Source organism: Oncorhynchus mykiss, chromosome 16 (assembly GCF_057628025.1).
Source record: "Oncorhynchus mykiss isolate SJ-2025 chromosome 16, ASM5762802v1, whole genome shotgun sequence".
NCBI lineage: Eukaryota > Metazoa > Chordata > Actinopteri > Salmoniformes > Salmonidae > Oncorhynchus > Oncorhynchus mykiss.
The window spans coordinates 23,169,242-23,197,184 of record NC_143037.1 but is presented as its reverse complement, the minus strand read 5'-3'; the positions used below and the strand labels follow the sequence as shown (position 1 = coordinate 23,197,184).

General features: G+C 45.6%; 1 protein-coding gene across 2 annotated transcripts; it reads left to right on the top strand.

The window, feature by feature from the left end:
• The first annotated feature begins 502 nt into the window (after positions 1–502).
• Positions 503–27,662, top strand: LOC110491670 (NADPH-dependent quinone oxidoreductase VAT1). Of its 2 annotated transcripts, none has more exons than XM_036946559.2 (6): positions 503–1,253; positions 3,788–3,995; positions 6,630–6,800; positions 8,308–8,397; positions 8,815–9,056; positions 24,682–27,662. In XM_036946559.2, exons 1-6 carry the CDS (start codon positions 816–818, stop codon positions 24,874–24,876), a joined length of 1,344 nt encoding a protein of 447 aa, XP_036802454.2. In that variant the 5' UTR covers positions 503–815; the 3' UTR covers positions 24,877–27,662. The 2 variants fall into 2 exon arrangements, with proteins under 2 accessions (XP_036802454.2, XP_090058442.1); XM_090202316.1 differs by lacking the exon at positions 503–1,253 and adding an exon at positions 3,326–3,559.
• The last annotated feature ends 281 nt before the right edge of the window (positions 27,663–27,943 follow it).

Here is a 27,943-nt window from a genome sequence, read left to right as displayed (position 1 = left end):
TGAATCCCAGGCTACCTAAGTATGATTCTCAATCTGGGACAACAATTGACAGCTGCCTCTGATTGAGAACCATACTAGGCCGAACTCAAAAACCAACATAGAAAAGCAAACATAGACTGCCCACCCAACTCATGCCCTGACCATACTAAAACAAAGATAAAATAACAGAACTATGGTCAGAACGTGACACTAATAGTCTTTTTACACAATGTAATTTAAAACGTGCCCCTGTTGCTGCAGTAGGCCTATTGTTGTTGCCAGAGAATGTCTTGAGATCAATAATAGATTGCGAAATTGGACCAAAATGTTTAAGCTTCTTGAAAATTGGTCTTCTTGTTCTCCAATGCATACCTATCTCTAGATTATATTTTGGTCATCATCCTTTCTATTTCCCTGTTGACATAGGCCTGTAAGCCCCACGCACCTTGATGGCAACGCCACCTGTTGCTAAGCGAGCTCCGCCGACCTCTTGCTTTAGCTCCCCTCCTCTGACTAAAAATCCACTTTCCGCCCTTTAACCGTGGCCACATCCCGTCTGACTGCGCACTGCTCTCCATTGCCAAGTAGAATATCTGCCACTTTCCTGGCTAGGGTGCACGCACTCAAATCACCTCCTGGTATTACCTGTTGTAATAGGCTATCTATATTTTTTACAGTGGAATTGTGCACTGCAATAGGCTAGTTTACGAAAAAAATACAATTTTACTGCAACTTCTGTAAGGTGTTTTTTAGACTATCGGGGAAACCTAAGAAACAGAACTACCAAAGAAAGAAAAGCGCATCGGGAAAAATAGGCTATTTTTGTGATTTCGATCATGTCTGGCGAAGAGGCACCGGCACGACAGCAGCAAGAATCCGCAGAAGAGAAGACAGAGAACCCACCTACTGAGGAACCTCCATCGGAGGCAGCCCAAGAGGGTGAGCCATCCCCCGCGGAAGAGCCAGCAGACGAGCCTGCGGCAGCGACCCCAGACAGAGCGCCCGTGGCGCCCGATGAGGAAGTTTTCAGCTACCGTGCTTTGTTCCTAACGGGCTATGGAGGCTATGACAAAGTGAAGCTCCAGGTGAAAAAGGGAAAGCCGAGCCTGAAAAACGCAGAGGTGCTGGTGCGGGTCAAGGCGTGTGGTCTGAACTTCGCCGAGTTGTTGGGGAGACAGGGGATGTATGAGCTGCTGCCGTCGCCGCCCGTCACGCCCGGGATGGAATGCTCGGGCGTGATTGAAGCCTTGGGGGAAGAGGTGACGGATAGAAAAGTGAGTCTAAAAACATAGCATCATGTTTCTTTCAAGCCCTTTCTTTCTTTATGGTAGCCTATTGCTCATAATTTCTATTCAAATCAAATTCATTGGGCGAGGCCCGCCCAATCAATACATCAAACGTGGCCCTTTTTGTCCAGGCACAGAACCGTTATATAGGCTATAATATTTTATTGAGGAGGCGTGCACAAAATCCTTGTTAACAGTGCAGTATGACAGCACTATTTTGGGCGCTCCTTTTACGTGATCTATCTCTTTAATATCTTCCTTTCTGCCTTCATATAATTTTGTTAGTTATTCATGCAGTCACAAGGTTGAAACAACTGTCTCTGTATGACAGCGTTATTACAAGATAATACAATTTTTAGTTGTTTTCATCCTTGGCTGCATTATTGTCTTGATTTTAGTATCAAATATTGGGCTACTATAATAGCAGTGAGCATATTCTGTCTTCTCAATGAAAGTCACATATCCTGTGGTCAGTTGGTGTGTCTTCCTGCTCCCTATCTCGATTTGTTATAACACCTCCAAGAACCTGTTGAGAAGTGATAATCGGAGGTTGGGGTTAACAGGTTCTCCCCTGTCTCCATTTGTTCCCTCTCTGATACTTCCAGACTGTGAATATCCGAAGTGGGATGGAGATGTGAAATGAGTGATGACACTGACACTGCCATGCAGTGCTTAGAGAATTCCCCCAAGGGCTGTCAACTCGTGTGGGCGTAACACTGCAATGACATGACCCAATCTATTTGATGAAGGGCTCTGATATAATATTTTGATATCAGCAATATTTCCTTTGGCGTGTGCGTGTGTGTGTTTTGGCCCTGTGTTTGTGTGCAATTGTTTGCCGATATGCAAGGTGAGCCTATGTGTGAGTCTGTCTGTATAGTCAGTACATCATAACCCTTCACTGTTCCACAAACATGGTCAGTTACATTTGATATTTCCTTCTCCTCCCCCTTCATTTTCTTCTCCTCCCCTTGCCACACCCCTTTCCACCCTCCCTTCCCCCAAACAGATGGCTAGAAGAATCCTATAGAAGGACAGCACATTCTTTCTGCACAATTGGCCACAAATCAAATCAAATTGTATTGGTCACAAACACATGGTTAGCAGTTGTTAATGCGAGTGTAGCGAAATTATTGTGCTTCTAGTTCCAAGACACCTAACCACCACCAACAACAACAACAGCCTAGAGTCAGAGTGCTACCCGATCTGTGGACAATAAAAAGGCAGAACCCAGCTGCTGCCTTTTAGAGTATGTTTTGGGAGTAGCCTAGACTTGGACCTGTTCCTGTTTCTGTTTCTGTTTATGCTGAGCTCAGTTTTTGTCTTTTGGCCAACATGGTCTCAACAACTCACTGTTTTATCGACGTTTGTCCAAACGGCCGCTTTGGCCCAATCAGTGAAGCTATCCAGAGGTGGACTGAGGGCGTGGCTGTTTCGGGTGAGGTCACATGGGATATTTCCCAGGCTGAAACAGACACCAGATTTGGGTCGTATTCATCAGGGCAAGCATTGCAATGTTTTAAAACGTCTTGCAATGGAAAAAACAGAAATCAGCGTTTCTTACTGGACAAATCCAATTAGTCCCTCTCTGTTTCAGTCAGTTTTAATCCGTTTGGTACAAATTAATACGACCCTGTTTTAAAATCTTCAGCCTTGTTGAATCCTCTTCGCCCATCCTAAAAATACCAGATACATGTGATCAGTAATGGTGTGATCAGATTGGTCAGTGATCAAATGATGTCAACCGTTGACATATTCACTTTTCGAGCATAAAGCCCCACCCACATTTTAATCTTTTCCTCAGTGGCGTTTGTTTTTTCCGTGTTCTCTTGTTTATCTTTTTTATTCATTCTTTCCTGGTATGTGTTATTGACTGGTTCTGTGAAATACTCAACCAACACTTCCACAGAATATTCCTGAACAATGGTATATTTTCAAATAGAAGTTTCATGCAGGTTCTGTTAGGTCTCAATTGGTCATGCACCCTTTGTGCAGACTTTGAGGTCAGTGACTGCATAAAATGCAATGTGACAATGTGATCTGTGAGTCATGAGTACTTTATTGTCATGTGTTTGTGAGCAGCAGGAAGAGAAGCAACCCGTACATCTCAAGGAATCACATACAGGAAATGTTATAATATTTAGAGACCGATTGGACTACTTTCCTGCGTCTTCCGCCTCTTGGCCTCTTTCGAAACACAAATAAAAAGTCTACGGCTTGCCTGGTCCCAGATCTGTTAGACAATGACCATAGGAGTTGGGCAAGACCGCAACAATTGATCTGGCCCCAGGCAAGTAAGTCAGCAGTGCTCTTCTGACATGGGAGATTCAGCTATTGCAGGAGTGCATCTCAATAAAGACATCTTCTCCTCTCGTTCATAATATTCACATGGACCGTAAGAAAGCAACTTCCTGCTGGCAACCACCACAATATTATTTTAATCAGAAAACTTTGCCACTCAACAAATAGTTGTTAGGATTTTTGTTGTGACTTATGACCCATGTGAAATGTCCCTCTCTCAGGTGGGTGACCGTGTGTTGGTGTTGAGTCGTCACGGTCTGTGGCAGGAGGTGGTGGTTGTGCCTGCTAGCAACACATTCATCATGCCTGAGTCAATGAGCTTCGAGGAAGCGGCGGCCCTCCCCATCAACTACCTGACGGCCTACATGATGCTTTTTGAGATGGCCAACGTCAGGGCCGGACAGAGCATCCTCATCCACATGGCAGCAGGTACAGTAGTGGTGGACACACACACACATCCACAAGGGCGCAAACGCATACACACTCACACAAGTACACATACACACACGTTCTTACGAACATACACACACGCTCTTGTTTACTATTTGGAATGTGACTGATTATACATCGAGTGGCACTCGTAGGTCACATACACACACACATACTATAAAAATGTACCCCTTTCCCCACCACAAACACACTCCACAGCCCCAGAATGTCCCCTCACAACCACAGTAGTACTATATAACATAGCCATTCATCTGCACCACTGACTAGGCTTAAGTCACGGCTTTGACATACTTTCCTTGACCTTAGAATGGGAGACTGCACAGTATATAGCGTAGGTGGACATACAAGTCTGTAGTGACTCCCCTTGTCCTTTTACCCTGGAACAATAGGCCTCCATTTCCATGGCAACGCCACCTCTTACCTCTGAGGATAACACTGTACGACATGCAGCACCTTAGCCAACTGACAACATAGATCGTTATCATCCTGTTGCTTTGGTAACACTCAACGTTTCACGTTGTTTTTTAGCTTCATGGCCTTGAAAAAACAAAACAAAGATGGATAAGATAAGTAGCGTTTGGTTTATACTGTACTGCAGTGTTTCCTAAACTAGTGGTCACGGGTCCCATGTGGGGTCACCTGATTTGGAAATGAGGATGCGAGAGAAACCCCCCCCCCCCCCAAAAATACAAATGCTTGGTTCATAGAACCGCGGTTATGTGAGTAACCTTTGAGCTCCGTTCTTAGATGTTGGAACAAACAGAACGGTTTCTGTTTTCTTCCTACAAATTGGGCTCAACCTTTTTTGAACACACACAGACACAAAGTAGGGGCTCTATTTTAACAAACTTAGCGCAATGGTAAATCTTAGTTCTGGCGGTAACGCTGTAGGTCCGGGGGTGTGTCAGAAATATTTTTATGAGCACAGTAGCTGGCGGTGGTGATGCGAAAGGGCACGCTTCAACCAACGTGGAATAGATATTGAGTTGCTGTCTGTGCCCAGTGGGTTGTGTTTTGAGTATCCACTATCAAATAAAATACAATTATATTTGTCACATGCGCCGTGTAGACCTTACTGTAAAAATGCTAACTGACAAGCCCTTAAATGTAATACAATAAAATTAACGAGGCGATTATACAGGGGGTACCTGTAGCGAGTCAATGTGCAGGGGTACAGGTTAGTTGAGGTAATTGAAGTAATATGTACAGGTACTGTAGGTAGGGGTAAAGCGACTATGCGTAGATAATAAACAGCAAGTACCAGCAGCATAAAAAAGGGTGGGTCAATGCAAATAGTCTGGGTGGCTTGGGGGTAGAAGCTGTTAAGGAGCCTTTTGGACCTAGAGTTGGTGCTCCGGTACCGTTTGCAGTGCGGTAGCAGAGAGATGAGTCTATGACTAGGTTGGCTGGAGTCTTTGAAAATGTTTAGGACCTTCCTGGTATAGAGGTCCTGGGTGGCAGGAAGCTTGGCCCCAGTGATGTATTGGGCAGTACGCACTACCCTCTGTAGCGCCTTCCGGTCGGATGCCAAATAGTTGCCATACCAGGCGGTGAAGATGGTGCAGCTGTAGAACTATTTGAGGATCTGAGGACCCATGCCAAATCTTTTCAGTCTCCTGAGGGGGAATAGGCATTGTCGTTCCCCTTTTCACGACTGTCTTGGTGTATTTGGACCATGATAGTTTTTTGGTGATGTGGACACCAAGTAATTTGAAGCTCCCGACCTGCTCCACTACAGCCCCTTCAGTGTGAATGGGTGCGGGCTCGGCCCTCCTTTTCCTGTAGTCCACGATCATCTCCTTTGTCTTGGTCACTTTGAGGGAGAGGTTATTGTCCTGGCACCACACTGCCAGGTCTCTGACCTCTTCCCTATAGGCTGTCTCATCATTGTCAGTGATCAGGCCTACCACCGTTGTGTCGTCGGCAAACTTAAGGATGGTGCTGGAGTCGTGCTTGGCCATGCAGTTGTGGGTGAACAGGGAGTACAGGAGGGGACTAAGCACACACCCCTGAGGGGCCCCTGTGTTGAGAATCAGCGTGGCAGATGTGTCGTTGCCTCACCTTACCACTATGAAGGGGAGAGTGTGTCAGATCAACAGAATTTAAAGGTTTGCTAAAAGCTTTTAGAGCTTACATCCTGCCTGTGACAGAACAGTATGTCTAGAATACTGCAAGTGAGGCTTTTTTTGTACATGGCACAAATCACCACACCTGGGTTCAAATAGTATTTGAAGTCTTTCTACTGTATTTGAGCATGATTCAGCTTGCCTAGCAAAATGGAACCAATGAAAAGCTAAATATGTGTATGCGACCAATAAAATTAGATTTTGATTTGAAGTCCCAAAAGTGCCAAAGCTGCTGGCTCAATCAAACTCTCAAAGTGTCCATCACATCTCTCGTCCATTAAATTTAACTTCTATCATGTTCCCATCCCGTCTCTTCTCCGTTATCCCGTCTCCACTCTATTAAATTTCTCCTCCATCACAAATCATCTTCATCAGGAATCACCTCTGTCACAATTCTCCTGCATCTATGTTACCCTCAGTATCTCTCATGCTATGCGTCCCTCGTTCCTCTCTCTGTGTCTTGTCCCCTTATGTCCCTCTACTGTAGGTGGTGTGGGCATCGCTGCCACCCAGCTCTGTCAGTTGCTGGAGGACGTGACCGTGTTTGGAACTGCGTCGGCCAGCAAGCACGAGACCATCAGCCAGGGGGGCGTCACCCACCCCATCGACTACCGTACACGAGATTATGCTGAAGAGATCCGTAAAATCAGCCCCAAGGGTAAGGATGGATTGGACATGCAACCTGGTCCAAGATCTGTTTATACTGTCTTGCCAACTCCTATGGTTATTGGTGTGACAATCACCATATGAGTTGGCAAGACAACGCAAATAGATCTGGGACCAGGCTAAAGGGCGGTATCATCAGTAACACTGATAAGTGCCTTTGTCATCTCCTCTTTGAAGTATACACTATACATACAAAGTATGTGGACACCCCTTCAAATTAGTGGATTTGGCTATTTCAGCCACACCCGTTGCTGACAGGTGTATAAAATCGAGCACACAGCCTTGCAATCTCCATAGACAAACATTGACAGTAGAATGGCCTTACTGAAGAGCTCAGTGACTTTCAACGTGGCACCGTCATTGGACACCAACTTTCCAACAAGTCAGTCAAATTTCTGCCCTACTAGTGCTGCCTCGGTCAACTGTAATGCTGTTATTGTGAAGTGGAAATATCTAGGAGCAACAACGGCTCAGCCATGAAGTGGCAGACCACACAAGTTCACAGAATGGGACTGCAGAGTGCTGAAGTGCGTAGTGCGCAAAAATTGTCTGTCCTTGGTTGCGACACTCACTACTGAGTTCCAAACTACCTCTGGAAGCAACTTCAGCACAAGAACTGTTCCGTCGGGAGCTTCATGAAATGGGTTTCCATGGCCGAGCAGCCTAAAATCACCGTGCGCAATGCTAAACGTCGGCTGGAGTGGTGTAAAGCTCGCTGCCATTGGACTCTGGCGCAATGGAAACGCGTTCTCTGGAGTGATGAATCATGCTGCACCATCTGGCAGTCCGACGGACAAATCTGGGTTTGGCCGATGCCAGGAGAAGGTTACCTGCCTGAATGCATAGTGCCAACTATAAAGTTTGGTGGAGGAGGAATAATGTTCTGGGGCTGTTTTTCATTGTTCGGGCTAGGCCCCTTAGTTCTAGTGAAGGGAAATCATAACTCTACAGCATACAATTACATTCCAGGCGATTCTGTGCTTCCAACTTTGTGGCAACAGTTTAGGGAAGGCCCTTTCCTCTTTCAGCATGACATTGCCCCCATGCAACTAGCGAGGTCCATACAGAAATGGTTTGTCAAGATCGATGTGGAAGAACTTGACTGGCCTGCACAGATCCCTGACCTCAACCCCATCGAACAACTTTGGATTGAATTGGAACGCCGACTGCGAGCCAGGCCTAATCGCCCAACGTCAGTGGCCAACCTCACTAATGCTCTTGTGGCTGAATGGAAGCAAGTCCCCGCAGCAATGTTCCAACATCTAATGGAAGGCCTTCCCAGAAGAGTGGAGGCTGTTATAGCAGCAAAGAGGGGACCAACTCCATTTCAATGCCCATGATTTTGGAATGAGATTTTCGACGAGCAGGTGTCCACATACTTTTGATTATGTAGTGTATCATTGCATACGATGTAAACTGTATGTCAAGCCTCTCGATCAGTACTAGTGATCCACTCGAGCAAATCAGTTTCCAATGGCATTTCTGTCTCTTTCCCTCAGGATTGGACGTTGTCCTGGACCCTCTGGGAGGCTCAGACACCCAAAAGGCCTTTAGTTTGCTGAAGCCCATGGGCACCCTCATAGTGTTTGGTAAGAGACTAAATTACCGTTGTTTGTATTAGCGTTTAACATTACTCGCCTCCTGTCATCTCAACCGGCGCTCAGTGTTTACCCACCTTTTTCTGTACCACTACATCCCTTCCCTGCTGGACATTTTATAGAAGATTTAACACATTCCATTTCCAATTCTAGCATGTTCCATGGTATGTGAAATGACTTGATAACCTGTTTCCAATACATTTAAAATGTATTGGGGGGAAAATATGCATTCCAAGCTAGCTTTTCAAGTGTTTGCATTTTTTACGTGTTACAATTCAATTTGTAAAATGTGTAAAATGTGTGGTTGTGTAATTATTATATTTACAACACTTTTTTTAACATGCACATTTCTGGTAGGGTGGTAATGTCCTCTCCATGTGTCCCTGACTTCATGACTCCATTTTCCAGGTGCAGCCAACTGTGTGACGGGTCAGAAGAAGAACCTATTGGCGGTAGCCAAGACCTGGTACAACCAATTCACCATCAACACCCTGAGGCTGATGCATGCCAACAAGGCTGTGTGTGGCTTCCATCTGGGCTACCTGAGTGACGAGGAGGAGCTCATCACCCAGACCATGACCCGCCTACTGGAACTCTATACCCAGGGCAAGATCAAGCCCCGCATTGACTCCACCTACCACTTTGAACAGGTGGGTGGGTGGGTGGGTGGGTGGGTGGGTGGGTGTGTGTGTGTGTGTGTGTGTATATCTATGAGTAGCTCAGTGGCTATGCATTATATACAGTATACAGTACCAGGTAAAATTTTGGACACACCTACTCATTCAAGTTTACCTCATGAAGCTGGTTGAGAGAATGTCAATACTATTTTCTAATAGTAGAATAATAGTGAAGACTTCAAAACTATGAAATAACACAAATGGAATCATGTAGTAACCAAAAAAGTGTTAAACAAATCTAAATATATTTTAGATTCTTCAAACAGTCTTGAAGAAGTTCCCACATATGCTGAGCACTTGTTGGCTGCTTTTCCTTCACTCTGTGGTCCAACACATCCCAAACCATTTCAATTGATTGTGGAGCCCAGGTCATCAGATCACTCTCCTTGGTCAAATAGCCCTTACACAGCCTGGAGGTGTGTTGGGTCATTGTCCTGTTGAAAAACAAATGATAGTCCCACTAAGCGCAAACCAGATGAGATGACGTATCGCTGCAGAATGCTGTGGTAGCCATGCTGGTTAAGTGTGCCTTGAATTCTAAATAAATCACAGACAGTGTCACCAGCAAAGCACCCCCACACCATCACACCTCCTCCTCAATGCTTCACGGTGGGAACCACACATACAGAGATCATCCGTTCATGTTACGGTGCGTGAATGAGGACCCAAAAGCGAATCAACTTAAACAGAGCTTCTTTAATTACCAAACATAGGTAGGCTCAGATGGACCGGCAGATTCCGACAGGACAGGACAAGGTTACAGCAAACATGACGACAGTCTGGTTCAGGCATGAATGACACAAACAAACAAGAATCCGACAAGGACAGGAGCAGAAACAGAGAGAGATATAGGGACCTAATCAGAGGGAAAAAGGGAACAGGTGGGGAACGGGGTGAATGGGTAGTTAGAGGAGACAAGGGACAGCTGGGGGAAAGCGGGGGAGAAAAGGTAACCTAACACGACCAGCAGAGGGAGACAGGGTGAAGGGAAAGGACAGAGACAAGACAACATGACAGTACATGACAGTACCCCCCCACTCACCGAGCGCCTCCTGGCGCACTCGAGGAGGAAACCTGGCGGCAACGGAGGAAATCATCAATCAGCGCACGGTCCAGCACGTCCCGAGAGGGAACCCAACTCCTCTCCTCAGGACCGTACCCCTCCCAGTCAACTAGGTACTGATGACCACGGCCCCGAGGACGCATGTCCAAGATTTTACGGACCCTGTAGATAGGTGCGCCCTCGACAAGGATGGGGGGGGGGGGGGGAAGACGAGCGGGGGCGCGAAGAACGGGCTTAACACAGGAGACATGGAAGACCGGGTGGACGCGACGAAGATATCGCGGAAGAAGAAGTCGCACTGCGACAGGATTAATGACCTGAGAGATACGGAATGGACCAATGAACCGCGGGGTCAACTTGCGAGAAGCCGTCTTAAGGGGAAGGTTCTGAGTGGAGAGCCAAACTCTCTGACCGCGACAATATCTAGGGCTCTTAGTTCTACGCTTATTAGCAGCTCTCACAGTCTGCGCCCTATAACGGCAAAGTGCAGACCTGACCCTCTTCCAGGTGCGCTCGCAACGTTGGACAAAAGCCTGAGCGGAGGGGACGCTGGACTCGGCGAACTGAGATGAGAACAACGGAGGCTGGTACCCGAGGCTACTCTGAAAAGGAGAGTCGCAGACGAAGGAAGCGAGTTGTGGGCGTATTCTGCCCAGGGGAGCTGTTCTGACCAAGACGCAGGGTTGCGAAAAGAAAGACTGCGTAAGATGCGACCAATAGTCTGATTGGCCCGTTCTGCTTGACCGTTAGACTGGGGGTGAAAGCCGGAAGAGAGACTGACGGAAGCCCCAATCAAACGGCAAAACTCCCTCCAAAATTGAGACGTGAATTGCGGACCTCTGTCCGAAACGACGTCTGACGGAAGGCCATGAATTCTGAAAACATTCTCGATGATGATTTGTGCCGTCTCTTTAGCAGAAGGGAGCTTAGCAAGGGGAATGAAATGAGCCGCCTTAGAGAACCTATCGACAACCGTAAGAATAACAGTCTTCCCCGCTGACGAAGGCAGTCCGGTGACAAAATCTAAGGCGATGTGAGACCACGGTCGAGAGGGAATAGGAAGCGGCCTGAGACGGCCGGCAGGAGGAGAGTTACCAGACTTAGTCTGCGCGCAGACCGAACAAGCAGCCACGAAACGACGCGTGTCATGCTCCCGGGTGGGCCACCAGAAACGCTGGCGAATGGAAGCAAGCGTACCCCGAACGCCAGGGTGGCCGGCTAACTTGGCAGAGTGAGCCCACTGAAGAACGGCCAGACGAGTAGGAACGGGAACGAACAGAAGGTTCCTAGGACAAGCGCGCGGAGACGGAGTTTGAGTGAGTGCTTGCTTTACCTGCCTCTCAATTCCCCAGACAGTCAACCCGACAACACGCCCCTCAGGGAGAATCCCCTCGGGGTCAGTGGAGGCTACTGAAGAACTGAAGAGACGAGACAAAGCATCAGGCTTGGTGTTCTTAGAGCCCGGACGATAAGAAATCACGAACTCGAAACGAGCGAAAAACAGCGCCCAACGCGCCTGACGCGCATTAAGTCGTTTGGCAGAACGGATGTACTCAAGGTTCCTATGGTCGGTCCAAACGACAAAAGGAACGGTCGCCCCCTCCAACCACTGTCGCCATTCGCCTAGGGCTAACCGGATGGCGAGCAGTTCGCGGTTACCCACATCATAGTTACGTTCCGACGGCGACAGGCGATGAGAAAAATACGCGCATGGGTGGACCTTGTCGTCAGAGAGGGAGCGCTGAGAAAGGATGGCTCCCACTCCCACCTCTGACGCGTCAACCTCGACAACGAACTGTCTAGAGACGTCAGGTGTAACAAGGATAGGAGCGGATGTAAAACGATTCTTGAGGAGATCAAAAGCTCCCTGGGCGGAAACGGACCACTTAAAGCACGTCTTGACAGAAGTAAGGGCTGTGAGAGGAGCTGCCACCTGACCGAAATTACGGATGAAACGACGATAGAAGTTCGCGAAGCCGAGAAAGCGCTGCAGCTCGACGCGTGACTTAGGGACGGGCCAATCAATGACAGCTTGGACCTTAGCGGGATCCATCTTAATGCCTTCAGCGGAAATAACAGAACCGAGAAATGTGACGGAGGAGGCATGAAAAGTGCACTTCTCAGCCTTCACAAAAAGACAATTCTCTAAAAGGCGCTGGAGGACACGTCGAACGTGCTGAACATGAATCTGGAGTGACGGTGAAAAAATCAGGATATCGTCAAGGTAAACGAAAACAAAGATGTTCAGCATGTCTCTCAGGACATCATTGACTAATGCCTGAAAGACAGCTGGAGCGTTAGCGAGGCCGAAAGGAAGAACCCGGTATTCAAAGTGCCCTAACGGAGTGTTAAACGCCGTCTTCCACTCGTCCCCCTCCCTGATGCGCACGAGATGGTAAGCGTTACGAAGGTCCAACTTAGTGAAAAACCTGGCTCCCTGCAGGATCTCGAAGGCTGAAGACATAAGAGGAAGCGGATAACGATTCTTCACTGTTATGTCATTCAGCCCTCGATAATCTATGCAGGGGCGCAGAGACCCGTCCTTCTTCTTGACAAAAAAAAACCCCGCTCCGGCGGGAGAGGAGGAGGGGACTATGGTACCGGCGTCAAGAGCTACAGACAAATAATCTTCGAGAGCCTTACGTTCGGGAGCCGACAGAGAGTATAGTCTACCCCGGGGGGGGGTGGTTCCCGGAAGGAGATCAATACTACAATCATACGACCGGTGTGGAGGAAGAGAGGTGGCCCTGGACCGACTGAACACCGTGCGCAGATCGTGATATTCCTCCGGCACCCCTGTCAAATCACCAGGCTCCTCCTGTGAAGAAGAGACAGAGGAAACAGGAGGGATAGCAGACATTAAACATTTCACATGACAAGAGACGTTCCAGGAGAGGATAGAATTACTAGACCAATTAATGGAAGGATTATGACAAACTAGCCAGGGATGGCCCAAAACAACAGGTGTAAAAGGTGAACGAAAAATTAAAAAAGAAATGGTTTCACTATGATTACCAGAAACAGTGAGGGTTAAAGGTAGCGTCTCACGCTGAATCCTGGGGAGAGGACTACCATCCAGGGCGAACAAGGCCGTGGGCTCCTTTAACTGTCTGAGAGGAATGTCATGTTCCCGAGCCCAGGTCTCGTCCATAAAACAGCCCTCCGCCCCAGAGTCTATTAAGGCACTGCAGGAAGCTGACGAACCGGTCCAGCGTAGATGGACCGACAAGGTAGTGCAGGATCTTGAAGGAGAGACAGGAGTAGTAGCGCTCACCAGTAGCCCTCCGCTTACTGACGAGCTCTGGCCTTTTACTGGACATGAAGTGACAAAATGACCAGCGGAACCGCAATAGAGACAGAGGCGGTTGGTGATTCTCCGTTCCCTCTCCTCAGTCGAGATGCGGATACCTCCCAGCTGCATGGACTCAGCACCCGAGCCGGCAGAGGAAGATGGTAGTGATGCGGAGAGGGAGGCGACGGAGAGCGCGAGCTCCTTTCCACGAGCTCGGTGACGAAGATCAACCCGTCGCTCAATGCGAATAGCGAGTTCAATCAAGGAATCCACGCTGGAAGGAACCTCCCGGGAGAGAATCTCATCCTTTACCTCTGCGCGGAAACCCTCCAGAAGACGAGCGAGCAAGGCCGGCTCGTTCCAGCCACTGGAGACAGCAAGAGTGCGAAACTCAATAGAGTAGTCTGTTATGGATCGATTGCCTTGACATAGGGAAGACAGGGCCCTGGAAGCCTCCTCCCCAAAAACAGATCGATCAAAAACCCGTATCATCTCCTCCTTAAAGTCTTGATACTGGTTAGTACACTCAGCCCTTGCCTCCCAGATTGCCGTGCCCCACTCACGAGCCCGTCCAATAAGGAGAGATATGACGTAGGCGACACGAGCAGTGCTCCTGGAGTAAGTGTTGGGCTGGAGAGAAAACACAATATCACACTGGGTGAGGAACGAGCGGCATTCAGTGGGCTCCCCAGAGTAACACGGCGGGTTATTGATTCTGGGCTCCGGAGATTCGAAAGCCCTGGAAGTGGCCGGTGGATCGAGGCGGAGATGGTGAACCTGTTCTGTGAGGTTGGAGACTTGGGTGGCCAGGGTCTCAACGGCATGTCGAGCAGCAGATAATTCCTGCTTGTGTCTGCCTAGCATCGCTCCCTGGATCTCGACGGCTGAGTGGAGAGGATCCGAAGTCGCTGGGTCCATTCTTGGTCGGATTCTTCTGTTACGGTGCGTGAATGAGGACCCAAAAGCGAATCAACTTAACCAGAGCTTCTTTAATTACCAAACATAGGTAGGCTCAGATGGACCGGCAGATTCCGACAGGACAGGACAAGGTTACAGCAAACATGACGACAGTCTGGTTCAGGCATGAATGACACAAACAAACAAGAATCCGACAAGGACAGGAGCAGAAACAGAGAGAGATATAGGGACCTAATCAGAGGGAAAAAGGGAACAGGTGGGGAACGGGGTGAATGGGTAGTTAGAGGAGACAAGGGACAGCTGGGGGAAAGCGGGGGAGAAAAGGTAACCTAACACGACCAGCAGAGGGAGACAGGGTGAAGGGAAAGGACAGAGACAAGACAACATGACAGTACATGACAGTTCACCTACTCCGCGTCTCACAAAGACACTGTGGTTGGAACCAAAAATCTAAAATTTGGACTCACCAGATTAAAGGATACATTTGCACCGGTCTAATGTCCATTGCTCATGTTTCTTGGCCCAAGCAAGTGTCTTCTTTTGGTGTTCTTTAGTAGTGGTTTCTTTGCAGCAATTCGACCATGAAGGCCTGATTCGCGCAGTTTCCTCTGAACAGTTGATGTTGAGATGTGTCTGTTACTTGAACTCTGTGAAGCATTTATTTGGGCTGCAATTTCTGAGGCTGGTAACTGCAATGAACTTATCCTGTGCAGTAGAGGTAACTCTGAGTCTTCCTTTCCTGTGGCGGTCCTCATTAGTGCCAGTTTCATCATAGCGCTTTACGGTTTTGTGACTGCACTTGAAGAAATTTTCCAGATTGACTGATCTTCATGTCTTAAGGTAATGATGGACTGTTCTTTCTCTTTGCTTATTTGTGCTGTTCTTGCCATAATATGGACTTGGTCTTTTACCAAATAGGGCTATCTTCTGTATACCATCCCTACCTTGTCACAACAGAAATTCCACAAATTAAAGAACACCGGTTAATTGAAATGCATTCCAGGTGACTACCTCATGAAGCTGGTTGAGAGAATGCCTATACAATTTTCTCCATTGTAGAATAATAGTGAAGACATTAAAACTATGAAATAGCACATATGTCGTAATCAAAAAAAGTGTTAAACAAATCTAAATATATTTAAGATTTTAGATTCTTCAAAGTAGCCACCCTTTGCCTTGATGACAGCTTTGCACACTTTTGGCATTCTCTCAACCAGCTTCTCGAGGAATGCTTTTCCAACAGTCTTGAAGGAGTTCCCACATATGCTGACCACTTGTTGGCTGCTTTTCCTTCACTCTGCGGTCCAACTCATCCCAAACCATCTCAGCATCCCAAACTAAAGCTCAGCATTCAACACCATAGTACCCTCCTAGCTTATCATTAAGCTCGAGGCCCTCGGTCTGAACCCCGCCCTGTGCAACTGGGTCCTGGACTTCCTGACGGGCCAACCCCCGGGTGGTGTTGGTAGGAAACAACACCTCCACTTTTCTGATCCTCAACACTGGGGCCCCACAAGGATGCAAGCCACGCATGCCTCCAACTCAATCATCAAGTTTGCAAACGACACAACAGTAGTGGGCCTAATTACCAACAATGACGAGACAGCCTACAGGGAGAAGGTGAGGGCCCTGGGAGTGTGGTGCCAGAAAAATAACCTCTCACCCAACATCAACAAAACAAAAGAGCTGATCGTGGACTTCAGGAAACAGCAGAGGGAGCACCCCCCTATCCACATCGACAGGACTACGGTGGAGAAGGTGTAAAGCTTCAAGTTCCTCGGTGTACACATCACTGACAAATTGAAATGGTACACCCACACAGACAGTGTGGTGAAGGCGGCACAACAGCGCCTCTTCAACCTCAGGAGGATAAAGAAATTTGGCTTGGCACCTAAAACCCTCACCAACTTTTACAGATGCACAATTTAGAGCATCCTGTTGGGCTGTATCGCAGTCTGCCCATTGCATCACCGGGGGCAAACTACCTGCCCTCCAGGACACCTACAGCACCCAATGTCACAGGAAGGCCAAAAAAATCATCAAGGACAACAACCACCCGAACGACTGCCTGATCGCCCTGCTATCATCCAGAAAGCGATGTCAGTACAGGTGCATCAAAGCTGTGACCGAGAGACTGAAAAATAGCTACTATCTCAAGGCTATCAGACTGTTAAATAGCCATCACTAGCACATTAGAGGCTGCTGCCCTATATAGACTTGAAATCATCACTAGCCACTTTAATAATGGAACATGACATTACTCATCTCATATGTACATACTGTATTCTATCCTATTCTACTGTATCTTAGTCTATGCCGCTTTGACGTTGTTCGCCGAAATATTTATATATTATTAATTCCATTCCTTTACTTTAGATTTGTGTGTATTGTTGTGAAATTGTTAGATATTACTGCACTGTTGGAGCTAGAAACACAATAATTTCGCAACACCCGCAAAAACATCGACCAAACACTCAAATTTGATTTGATTTGAAGAGTGTTCGAAGCTGTCATCAAGGCAAAGGGTGGCTACTTTGAAGAATCTCAAATATAAAATATATTTTGATTTGCTTAACACTTTTTTCATTACTACATGATTCCATGTCTTCACTATAATTCTATAATGTAGAAAAAGGTTAAAATAGGCCTGTTGTAAGGCAGGTCCTCACCAGACATCACCGGTGTGCCTATGGGCACAAACCCACCGTCGCTGGACCAGACAGGACTGGCAAAAAGTACTCTTCACTGACGAGTCGCTGTTTTGTCTCACATGTGGTGATGGTCGGAATCGCGTTATTGTTGAAGGAATGAGTGTTACACCGAGGCCTGTACTCTGGAGCGGGATCGATTTGGAGGTGGAGGGTCCGTCATGGTCTGGGGTGGTGTGTCACAGCATCATCGGACTGAGCTTGTTGTCATTGCAGGCAATCTCAACGCTGTGCGTTATAGGTACCCAATGCCACCAGCCATACTGCTCGTTCTGTGCGTGATTTCCTGCAAGACAGAAATGTCAGTGTTCTACAATGGCCAGCGAAGAACCCGGATCTGAATCCCATTGAGCACGTCTGGGACCTGTTGGATCGGAGGGTGAGAGCTAGGGCCACCACGTTGGTGGTAGAGTGGGGTAACATCTCACAGCAAGAACTGGCAAATCTGGTCCAGTCCATGAGGAGGAGATGCACTGCAGTACTTAATGCAGCTGGTGGCCACACCAGATACTGAATGTTACTTTTGATTTTGACCCCCCCTTTGATCAGGGACACATTATTCCATTTTTGTTAGTCACATGTCTGTAGAACTGAGTTTATATCTCAGTTGTTGAATCTTGTTATGTTCATACAAATATTTACACATCTTAAGTTGGCTGAAAATAAACGCAGTTGACAGTGAAAGGATATTTATTTTTTTCCTGAGTTTATATATATATATATAGTTGAAGTCGGAAGTTTACATACACTTAGGTTGGAGTCATTAAAACTAGTTTTTCAACCACTCCACAAATGTCTTGTTAATAAACTATAGTTTTGGCAAGTCGGTTAGGACATCTACTTTGTGCATGACACACAACTGTTTACAGACATATTATTTAACTTATTTACTTACTTACTTAACTTATTTAACTTAACTTAACTTAACACTGTATCACAACTCCAGTGGTTCAGAAGTTTACATAAACTACGTTGACTGTGCCTTTAAACAGCTTGGAAAATGCCATAAAATGATGTCATGGCTTTAGACGCTTCTGATAGGCTAATTGACATAATTTGAGTCAATTGGAGCGGTACCTGTGGATGTATTTCAAGGCCTACCTTCAAACTCAGTGCCTCTTTGCTTAACATCATGGGAAAATCAAAAGAAATCAGCCAATACCTCCACAAGTCTGGTTCATCCTTGGGAGCACTTTCCAAAAGCCTGAAGGTACCACGTTCATCTGTACAAACAATAGTACGCAAGTATAAACACCATGAGACCACGCAGCCATCATACTGCTCAGGAAGGAGATGTGTTCTGTCTCCTAGAGATGAATGTACGTTGGTGCGAAAAGTGCAAATCAATCCCAGAACAACAGCAAAGGACCTTGTGAAGATGCTGGAGGAAACAGGTACATAAAGTATCTATATCCACAGTAAAACGAGTCCTATATCGACATAACCTGAAAGGCCGCTCAGCAAGGAAGAAGCCACTGCTCCGAAACCGCCATAAAAAAGCCAGCCTACGGTTTGCAACTGCACATGGGAACAAAGATCGTACTTTTTGGAGAAATGTCCTCTGGTCTGATGAAGTAAAAATATAACTGTTTTGCCATGATGATCATCGTTATGTTTGGAGGAAAAAGGGGAGGCATGCAAGCCGAAGAACACCATCCCAACCGTGAAGCACGGGGTTGGCAGCATCATGTTGTGTGGGTGCTTTGCTGCAGGAGGGACTGGTGCACTTCACAAAATAGATGGCATCATGAGGCAGGAAAATTATGTGGGCATTTTGAAGCAACATCTCAAGACATCAGTCAGGAAGTTAAAGATTGGTCGCAAATGGGTCTTCCAAATGGATAATGACCCCAAGCATACTTCCAGAGTTGTGGCAAAATGGCTTAAGGACAACAAAGTCAAAGTATTGGAGTGGCCATCACAAAGCCCTGACCTCAATCCTATAGAAAATGTGTGGGTAGAACTGAAAAAACGTGTGCGAGCAAGGAGGCCTACAAACCTGACTCAGTTACACCAGCTCTATCAGGAGGAATGGGCCAAAATCCACCCAACTTATTGTGGGAAGCTTGTGGAAGGCTACCAGAAAAGTTTGACCCAAGTTAAACAATTTAAAGCCAATACTACCAAATACTAATTGAGTGTATGTACACTTCTGACCCACTGGGAATGTGATGAAAGAAATAAAAGCTGAAATAAATCATTCTCTCTACTATTATTCTGACATTTCACATTTTTAAAGTAAAGTGGTGATCCTAACTGACCTAAAACAGGGAATTTTTACTCAGATTAAATGCCAGGAATTGAAAAACTGATTTTAAATGTATTTGGCTAAACTGTATGTAAACTTCCGACTTCAACTGTGTGTGTATATATATATATATATATATATATATATATATATACACTGAGTCTACAAAGCATTAATAACAACACCTTCCTAATATTGAGTTGCACCCCTCCCTTTTTGCCCTCAGAACAGCCTCAATTTGTCAGGGCATGGACTCTACAAGTTGTCGAAAGCGTTCCACAGGGTGGCATGCTTGCACATGTTGACTCCAATGCTTCCCACAGTTGTGTCAAGTTGGTTGGATGTCGTTTGGATGGTGGACCATTGTCGATGCACACAGGAACATTTTGAGTGTAAAAATCCCAGCAGCATTGCAGTTCTTGACACAAACAATTTCACCTGGCACCTGTCTTGCCCATTCACCCTCTGAATGGCACAAGTACACAATCCATGTCTCAAATACTTAAAATGCATTCTTTAACCTGTCTCTTGCCCTTCACCTACACTGTTGATTTAACAAGTGACATCAATAACGGATATAGTATGTATTTGTGGCTCGGGGGCTCCTCCGTAGCAGACGCAGAGAACGTTGTATTTCATGGATTCCTGTAGTCTCACAGAGTTGACATACAGATTTCGGATCTTAATTGTATCACTTTTGTTGTGGTACATTTTCCAGCGCATCCGGTAGTTCAAATGAGCCTCGTGATTTAGATACATTCACTGGAAATCCGCATTTCTCTTTCTCTCCATGCGGGGGAAATCGAGTCATTCGGGCCAGTGCCAGCTATCAAAATCATCCTCCCTCGCTCGCTCAAATGCTCAACGCACCAGAATGAATATTAGTAAATGTCCTACTGCTGCTGTAAGCCTATATATCATATTACTGCAATATCCAGGTGTACAAAAAATGTATCTGAAATGCAGCCATACACATCAACAACCGTCAGCGTATATAGTTTAGTAACTAACACAAGATATATATCGATCTCCACTACGACATACACCCCACTGCGACAAGTGTGAAGTTGTATCCGAAATGCATTTATATATGCATTTCGGATATATATTATCGAAAAAGAGGACATCTTAAGGTTTCTGGCGAACCTAAGGTTACGAATGAACTGTCAAAATTGATTTTAATCGTGGCCTGGGGTGTTGTAGGGATTAGGGCCGCTGTCAGTATGTGTTCGATTCCGGTCCACACCCTTCTGGCACAAATAACTAAATCCCGGATTGTCTTGGTTTAGTTACACATTTTACGTAATTATAGAAAGTCCAAGGATATTTTACCCCCTGACCTTGAAAAGAAATGACCATACCAAATCATTTTATTTTAAAGACAGTTAGTGCCTTGCGAAAGTATTCGGCCCCCTTGAACTTTGCGACCTTTTGCCACATTTCAGGCTTCAAACATAAAGATATAAAACGGTATTTTTTTGTGAAGAATCAACAACAAGTGGGACACAATCATGAAGTGGACCGACATTTATTGGATATTTCAAACTTTTTTAACAAATCAAAAACTGAAAAATTGGGCGTGCAAAATTATTCAGCCCCTTTACTTTCAGTGCAGCAAACTCTCTCCAGAAGTTCAGTGAGGATCTCTGAATGATCCAATGTTGACCTAAATGATTAATGATGATAAATACAATCCACCTGTGTGTAATCAAGTCTCCGTATAAATGCACCTGCACTGTGATAGTCTCAGAGGTCCGTTAAAAGCGCAGAGAGCATCATGAAGAACAAGGAACACACCAGGCAGGTCCGAGATACTGTTGTGAAGAAGTTTAAAGCCGGATTTGGATACAAAAAGATTTCCCAAGCTTTAAACATCCCAAGGAGCACTGTGCAAGCGATAATATTGAAATGGAAGGAGTATCAGACCACTGCAAATCTACCAAGACCTGGCCGTCCCTCTAAACTTTCAGCTCATACAAGGAGAAGACTGATCAGAGATGCAGCCAAGAGGCCCATGATCACTCTGGATGAACTGCAGAGATCTACAGCTGAGGTGGGAGACTATGTCCATAGGACAACAATCAGTCGTATATTGCACAAATCTGGCCTTTATGGAAGAGTGGCAAGAAGAAAGCCATTTCTTAAAGATATCCATAAAAAGTGTTGTTTAAAGTTTGCCACAAGCCACCTGGGAGACACACCAAACATGTAGAAGAAGGTGCTCTGGTCAGATAAAACCAAAATTTTACTTTTTGGCAACAATGCAAAACGTTATGTTTGGCGTAAAAGCAACACAGCCGAACACACCATCCCCACTGTCAAACATGGTGGTGGCAGCATCATGGTTTGGGCCTGCTTTTCTTCAGCAGGGACAGGGAAGATGGTTAAAATTGATGGGAAGATGGATGGAGCCAAATACAGGACCATTCTGGAAGAAAACCTGATGGAGTCTGCAAAAGACCTGAGACTGGGACGGAGATTTGTCTTCCAACAAGACAATGATCCAAAACATAAAGCAAAATCTACAATGGAATGGTTCAAAAATAAACATATCCAGGTGTTAGAATGGCCAAGTCAAAGTCCAGACCTGAATCCAATCGAGAATCTGTGGAAAGAACTGAAAACTGCTGTTCACAAATGCTCTCCATCCAACCTCACTGAGCTCGAGCTGTTTTGCAAGGAGGAATGAGAAAAAAATTCAGTCTCTCGATGTGCAAAACTGATAGAGACATACCCCAAGCGACTTACAGCTGTAATCGCAGCAAAAGGTGGCGCTACAAAGTATTAACTTAAGGGGGCTGAATAATTTTGCACGCCCAATTTTTCAGTTTTTGATTTGTTAAAAAAGTTTGAAATATCCAATAAATGTCGGTCCACTTCATGATTGTGTCCCACTTGTTGTTGATTCTTCACAAAAAAATACAGTTTTATATCTTTATGTTTGAAGCCTGAAATGTGGCAAAAGGTCGCAAAGTTCAAGGGGGCCGAATACTTTCGCAAGGCACTGTATATTTAATGGATAACATAAATTGGAACAAATTAAATACTAACACTAGGTTACACCAACATTTCCATTCATACAAAGTGTTGGATATTTTCCACAGTAGATTTGCCATCGTAAACAAGTAAATAGTTTATTTCTACAATACGTAATGCTTGCAAATCAATGAATCAAGTTATTTCCGGTGATAATATCAACCAGAGGGCGAACATATCTTGAGACTTTGGTTGCAAGCAGGACTAAGGTAACAAGGACATAATGAGGTGGCCAATAATGGTTGCAATTGAGATCAGATGTGTTTATGAATTTAGCGGGTATTGATGGTTTAACGAGGCATCAGCTGGCGATCATCTAGTGCCATTGATGGTTGCAATAAGCCCCTTGTTATTTGATTATATTCCAATACATTCTGTAGGCTACCCGTTAGCCTATCCATTGTCACATGATGAATGGTGTGAAAACAGGCTACTGTTTGTGTTCCTCTGGCTGAGTTGATAGCCGATTTGGCCATCAGTCGATTGACAGATGTAAGGTCTACTGTAAAACCATCAACTTTCCTCCAGTGCGGGTGCTCGCCCACGTTTTATAGTTAGGCTATGTGTAATTTGCCAATGTAGTTATGGTCTTTGGTGTGGATGGCCCCTTACAGTAGGGGAGATTTCCATTGATAAACTGTTGTGGCTGTAACCGCTGGACCACACAGGCACTGAGCCACCAATAATTTATTCTGCCTATTGCTTGCCTTGAACATATATTAAAACCATTTATTTTCCCTAACGAAAAATACATGTTAGACCCTACAAATATGTCAATTTATTATAATCCACATACGAATTCTGCTGTAGCCTGCATGTAGTCTACATAATCTACCTGAACTGGCGCCCAGTGGACCTGCAGCCTAAGGTACAATGTTGGTAAGGTACTGCATTGTATACAAACACTGCTTCCGGCTGCCCCCTGGTGGCGATTTTAAATATTTCTGTATTGCTTTCATATAATCCCTCCAGAGGCTTGCACTCCTCCTTCCACTGCCTTGAAAGGCTATGTTTACACCTAGCTCTCCTGCTTCTTTAGTAATTTCTGATAGTATGTCTGCTCAACAGGGTTGGACATTGACAGATTGTGTGGGAGGCAGAGAGGGTATGCGAGAGGGGGGAGGGAGGAAAAGGTGGGGGTATTTTCAAATCCCAATTCTGTTTACAACAATTTCATTATAGACCAACTGATTTGTTTACTTAGTATTCGCCACCCCAGTGGTTTCCATTGCGACGGCTGAAAGCCTTTCCAGAGAGGATGGGAAACGTCTCTCCCCCCGCTCCTATCCACTTGACCCCCTTCTGATTGGTCAGACGGCTTGGCGTCAAAGGTTAGATTGTTTAGAGGGTGCCTCTGTGTGACAGGAAATATGACTGGTGTATAGCTAGACCTCTTGTTGCTATGCGACTGCCTGGAAGCCGGTATGGTATCCGACTCCTTTTGAAAGGAGTGAATGAATGGAATTGTCATAGGATTGGTAAAATGAATGTAATATTTCATCTAACCTTCCTATGAAACTTTGTGTCTATTGCAACTGGCATGTAGCCTATTTACACCAGACTAACAGACTCGCCATTTGTAGTACGTGTGATGCTACATACTGTTATTACAACTAATCCAGTAGAGGCTAGGCTCATTTTCTGTGTGACATTTTCATGACATTTCCAGTAGTTCCTTGCATATTAATAATAATAATTAAATCAATATTTGACATTCATTGAAACTGTTTTGACAGCAGTTCTCCCCACAGATATTAGCTCTTTGCTATCCACCCTAGCCTTCCTCCCTCCCTCCCCTTCCTCCCTCCCTCCCCTTCCTGTTTACACTGTCTGACGTGTCAGACTCACTGCAATTCTCAGCCCCCCCTCGGCTGATATGGGTCTGATGCCAGCAGTTGCTAGGTGACCGGCCGTGGTTGCCGTGGCGTCGGTTGTTAGGGGAAGCTTTGTTTGAGTTGCAGTGGGGTGGGGTGGGTGGTGAGCGGAGAGAGCAGGGGCAGTGGAGTCAGAGAGGCACTTGTGTGTATTTTTCAGTCCCAATTAAATAGGGACAAACCCTTTCAGTATTCATATGACGGACAGAGAAGATGTCATTATCTGAGCTTGGTAAAAGGAGAGGGTTTGATGCAGATTTCCAATGTGTTATTACAAATGGGAAATAAACTGGATCCTGAACATCCAACTTTTGCACAGGAGCTAAAAAAAAAGAAGGGCATCTCTCCCCCTCTCTATCCCTCTCCCCCTCTCTCTCTCTTTCAGTTGGTTGGTTTGTCGATCTGTATTTCAACCTTTCTGTCTGAGTGCCATCTCTCTTTTCTCTGTCCCTCCATCAGGTGGGTGACGCGATGAGGCGTATGCACGAGCGCAACAACATCGGCAAGGTGATTCTGCTCCCAGAGCCAAAGAAAGAGGAGGAAAAGCCCGAGTCCAACCCTGAGCCAGCAGAGACAGAGGACAAGAAAGAGCAGGAAAAGGATGAGAATAAGATGGAGACCGGCACAGAAGAGGTCAAGAGAGAGGAGAATTGAGAAAGGGAGAGTATGTATGTGAGCAGTAGACTTGAGCCCTTCATCATTGGCCTTCTCTACTCCTCAGTCCATGTCTCAGAAATCGACCATTGCCTCGGTGTTTCTATCTGTTTATACGTGTGAGGTGAAGTTGCCCCTAAGTGCTGATCTAAGATCTTTCTTTTTTTTAAACCCACTTTCGGTTCAAATGTAGATTCTGCTAAACACAAAGTAAACAGCCGTATCAGGCCGACTTCAGCAGCAACAACGAGCACAAGGCGAGGCTGATTTCTACGCAGTTGTTGTCAAACAGCTATACTAACGTCGGAGACTGAAGCGTAAGCCGTGCACGTGCACAGATGCTCTGTGTGAGTGCGTCGTCTTGCAGCGTGCTCATCTGCGACATCGCTGGCTTTACCTTGCTACTCGTGCCAACGGCACATCGCCGAGTCTCCGTTTGACAAGGCTAGGATAAGCTGCACTTAGAACTGCGCTTAGGGGCAAATGTGTAGGGTGGTCTTGTTCTACTGACACGAGTGACTGAGTCGTGTTGCTTGTAAAATAGCTTCTCAGACACGTTGCTATGTTTCCAGTATGTTCCAAGGCCTTATGTTTCAAAGGAAAAAGTGCCCCATTAGCAACACTTCCTGAGTCACCAATGTCGAACCCTTTACTGTGCTGTGTCTCCCTACAAGTTGAATTGCATGCTCTTCTTGATTCCGCAGGCAGACACCGTATTCTTCTATGAATTGGAGGTCAAGCTTTTAAACGAAAATGTGTCAGTATTTTGCATTAGTGAATTATGGAAAGTGCGTGTGTGTGTGTGCGTGCTTGCGTGTGTGTGTGTGTGCATGTGAGCGTTTCTGAGTGATATATAGGTTTGATGTTGTTTGAATTGTGCTTTGCCAAAATTCTCTTTCGATGTCTTCGTGTCATATTTCAATATGTAAATTGTCGCTGACTTCGTGGCCACTTTGAGAGTACTACGAGACCCTTGTTTAAGTGTAGTTTGTTAGATGGATTGTTGCTTTTTTTCCTGACCTAGTGTGCCAAATTAAACACCAACTTTCCCCTTTGCCCATGTATCACAGAAAAAGAATGAAGAACAGGGCCTTCCTTCACCTTGTCAAACTGTTTGAATTGTTCTTGATTAAACAATGTCCCGGTGACCTTGTGGTAAAACAAACAAAAAATGTTTGGCACAAGCTTTTCTTGTCAACACTGCTTTCGTTTTGTGATTATCGTCGCACGGCTCTCAATGTTGAACAGTGCCTCTTCAGTATAAAAAGTAGAATAGGAATATACTTATTATATACTTAATATACTTTTTATATTAAGTATATAAACAATCCCAGTTTGTAACTGTGTATTCTCAAGGATTGCCCCAGCCTTCCTCCAGACCAGTCAAGTTGATCTGACTTAAGAAACAGGAGAACATGGGAACACACTTGACTTTTGCGTCAACTATAGTGCTTGCTCTCTGGACACTTCCTCGTTGGTGCCATGATGTTGTATTCTACGATGATCTGCAGCGAATAGGCCTATATCATTCGCTATTATCTGTGGCCAAAATATCATATGACACATTCGCAAATAGAACACTTGATTTGTAGAATTTGTATAAGGGAATTTCCATTTTTTTCCCCCCCCGTGTTTTCATGGTGAATTCTCACTGTGTTCCATTTCATAACATTGGATCCGTATCTTATGGCTTTCATGAATGACTCCAAATGGTCTTGCCGAGCTCACGGTCTAGTGTTGACACACCCAGCTGCTTGCAGATGTATACCGAACCTGGAGACTGGGGTTCGATTCCCATGACCATTCTTTCTACTGTATCTCCCCCTCTAATTCTGTTCGGACTAAATCAAGTTTGCAAATACAAAACGGGGCTCTAATTCCACTCTGCTTTCGAAACTCCAAATGGTTAATATGAGAGGAAGCAGATGTATTTTCCAGCTGTGGCGGTAACCCGACGCAGCAGAGAAAGGAAGCTCCTCTTCTCCCCGTCCCAAAACCACGCCACCACACATTCCACTCCTACTCTCCACTCTCTCTCTCTCTCTCTCTCTCTCTCTCTCTCTCCCCCTCTCCGGAGAGCATTCACATCTTTATTTTCACGTTAAACAAGTCAAATGAAATGTAACTTTTGTTTAGGAATGTGTCTATGATTAGAGTTTGTTTTTTCCATTTGCAATCTTTCCCCTCTGTCAGAAGTGAAAATGGAAAGGTTGGGTTTGTGTAGTTTTCCTTTTTTCCTGGCATTAGAATGAATGAGGTATGAGCTAAGACATGGCTGGGTTTTTCTGGAAGGAATTGGGACTGGGAATCTGAGTATCTGATTCCTTTTCCCCCGGGGAGTCCTTATGACCCTGCAGGTGTTTCCACCCATTCTGAAACCTGAATCATGCTGAACGCTGATTTGCATTGTTCAGAGCCAGCGGTTTGTTGTAATACTTTTGTTGCTCAAATCCCCATGTTTGTTTGCCTATTTTTGCTTCATCCAAAAGCACAGACGGACGTACCCAAGCACTTAATATGACACGGCTAACTTTACAAGTGGTTTGTTTTATGTTATCATACACTTCCTGGATGTATTTGTGGTTTGTTTTATGTTATCATACACTTCCTGGATGTATTTGAAGTCTTTGATTGAAATCCTCTGCCGTGCTTGAACCTGTGTTTTCACCACTTTCACCAGTCCACATGAACTGGTGACACTTTCCTGACGTTTTGCCCTGTGCCTTACCTGTGTTGTACTGTACATGTTTTCTGAAATGAATAAATTGCATTCCAAAAATGACAAACGGGCTTATCTAGGCTATGCCGATTTTCTTTGTGCTTTCACGCCCTGAGCTGTCCTATAGACAGTATGCTGCTTGGGATTCCGGACAATCTCAAATACAGACCAATTGCTCCCCTTGCACTTCAGTAACAGTACTGCACACAGTCCTTGAGTTATTCTGTGTAGACGCAGTCCTGGAGCTGTGGAGAGCATGACCGAGTCAGCATAAAGCATTCTTTGGGGATCTTTTTGGTTTGCTCTGTTTGTGGTAGATTTTGTAGGTACTTTTTTTCCTGACCAGTA

Bases quoted from the DNA above. Each gene is read 5' to 3' on its own strand.
- LOC110491670 (XM_036946559.2), top strand. From the start codon at position 816: ATGTCTGGCGAAGAGGCACCGGCACGACAGCAGCAAGAATCCGCAGAA. The intron at 3,996-6,629 runs GTACAGTAGTGG...CCTCTACTGTAG, and splicing joins CCTCATCCACATGGCAGCAG to GTGGTGTGGGCATCGCTGCC. The intron at 9,057-24,681 runs GTGGGTGGGTGG...TCCCTCCATCAG, and splicing joins CCACCTACCACTTTGAACAG to GTGGGTGACGCGATGAGGCG.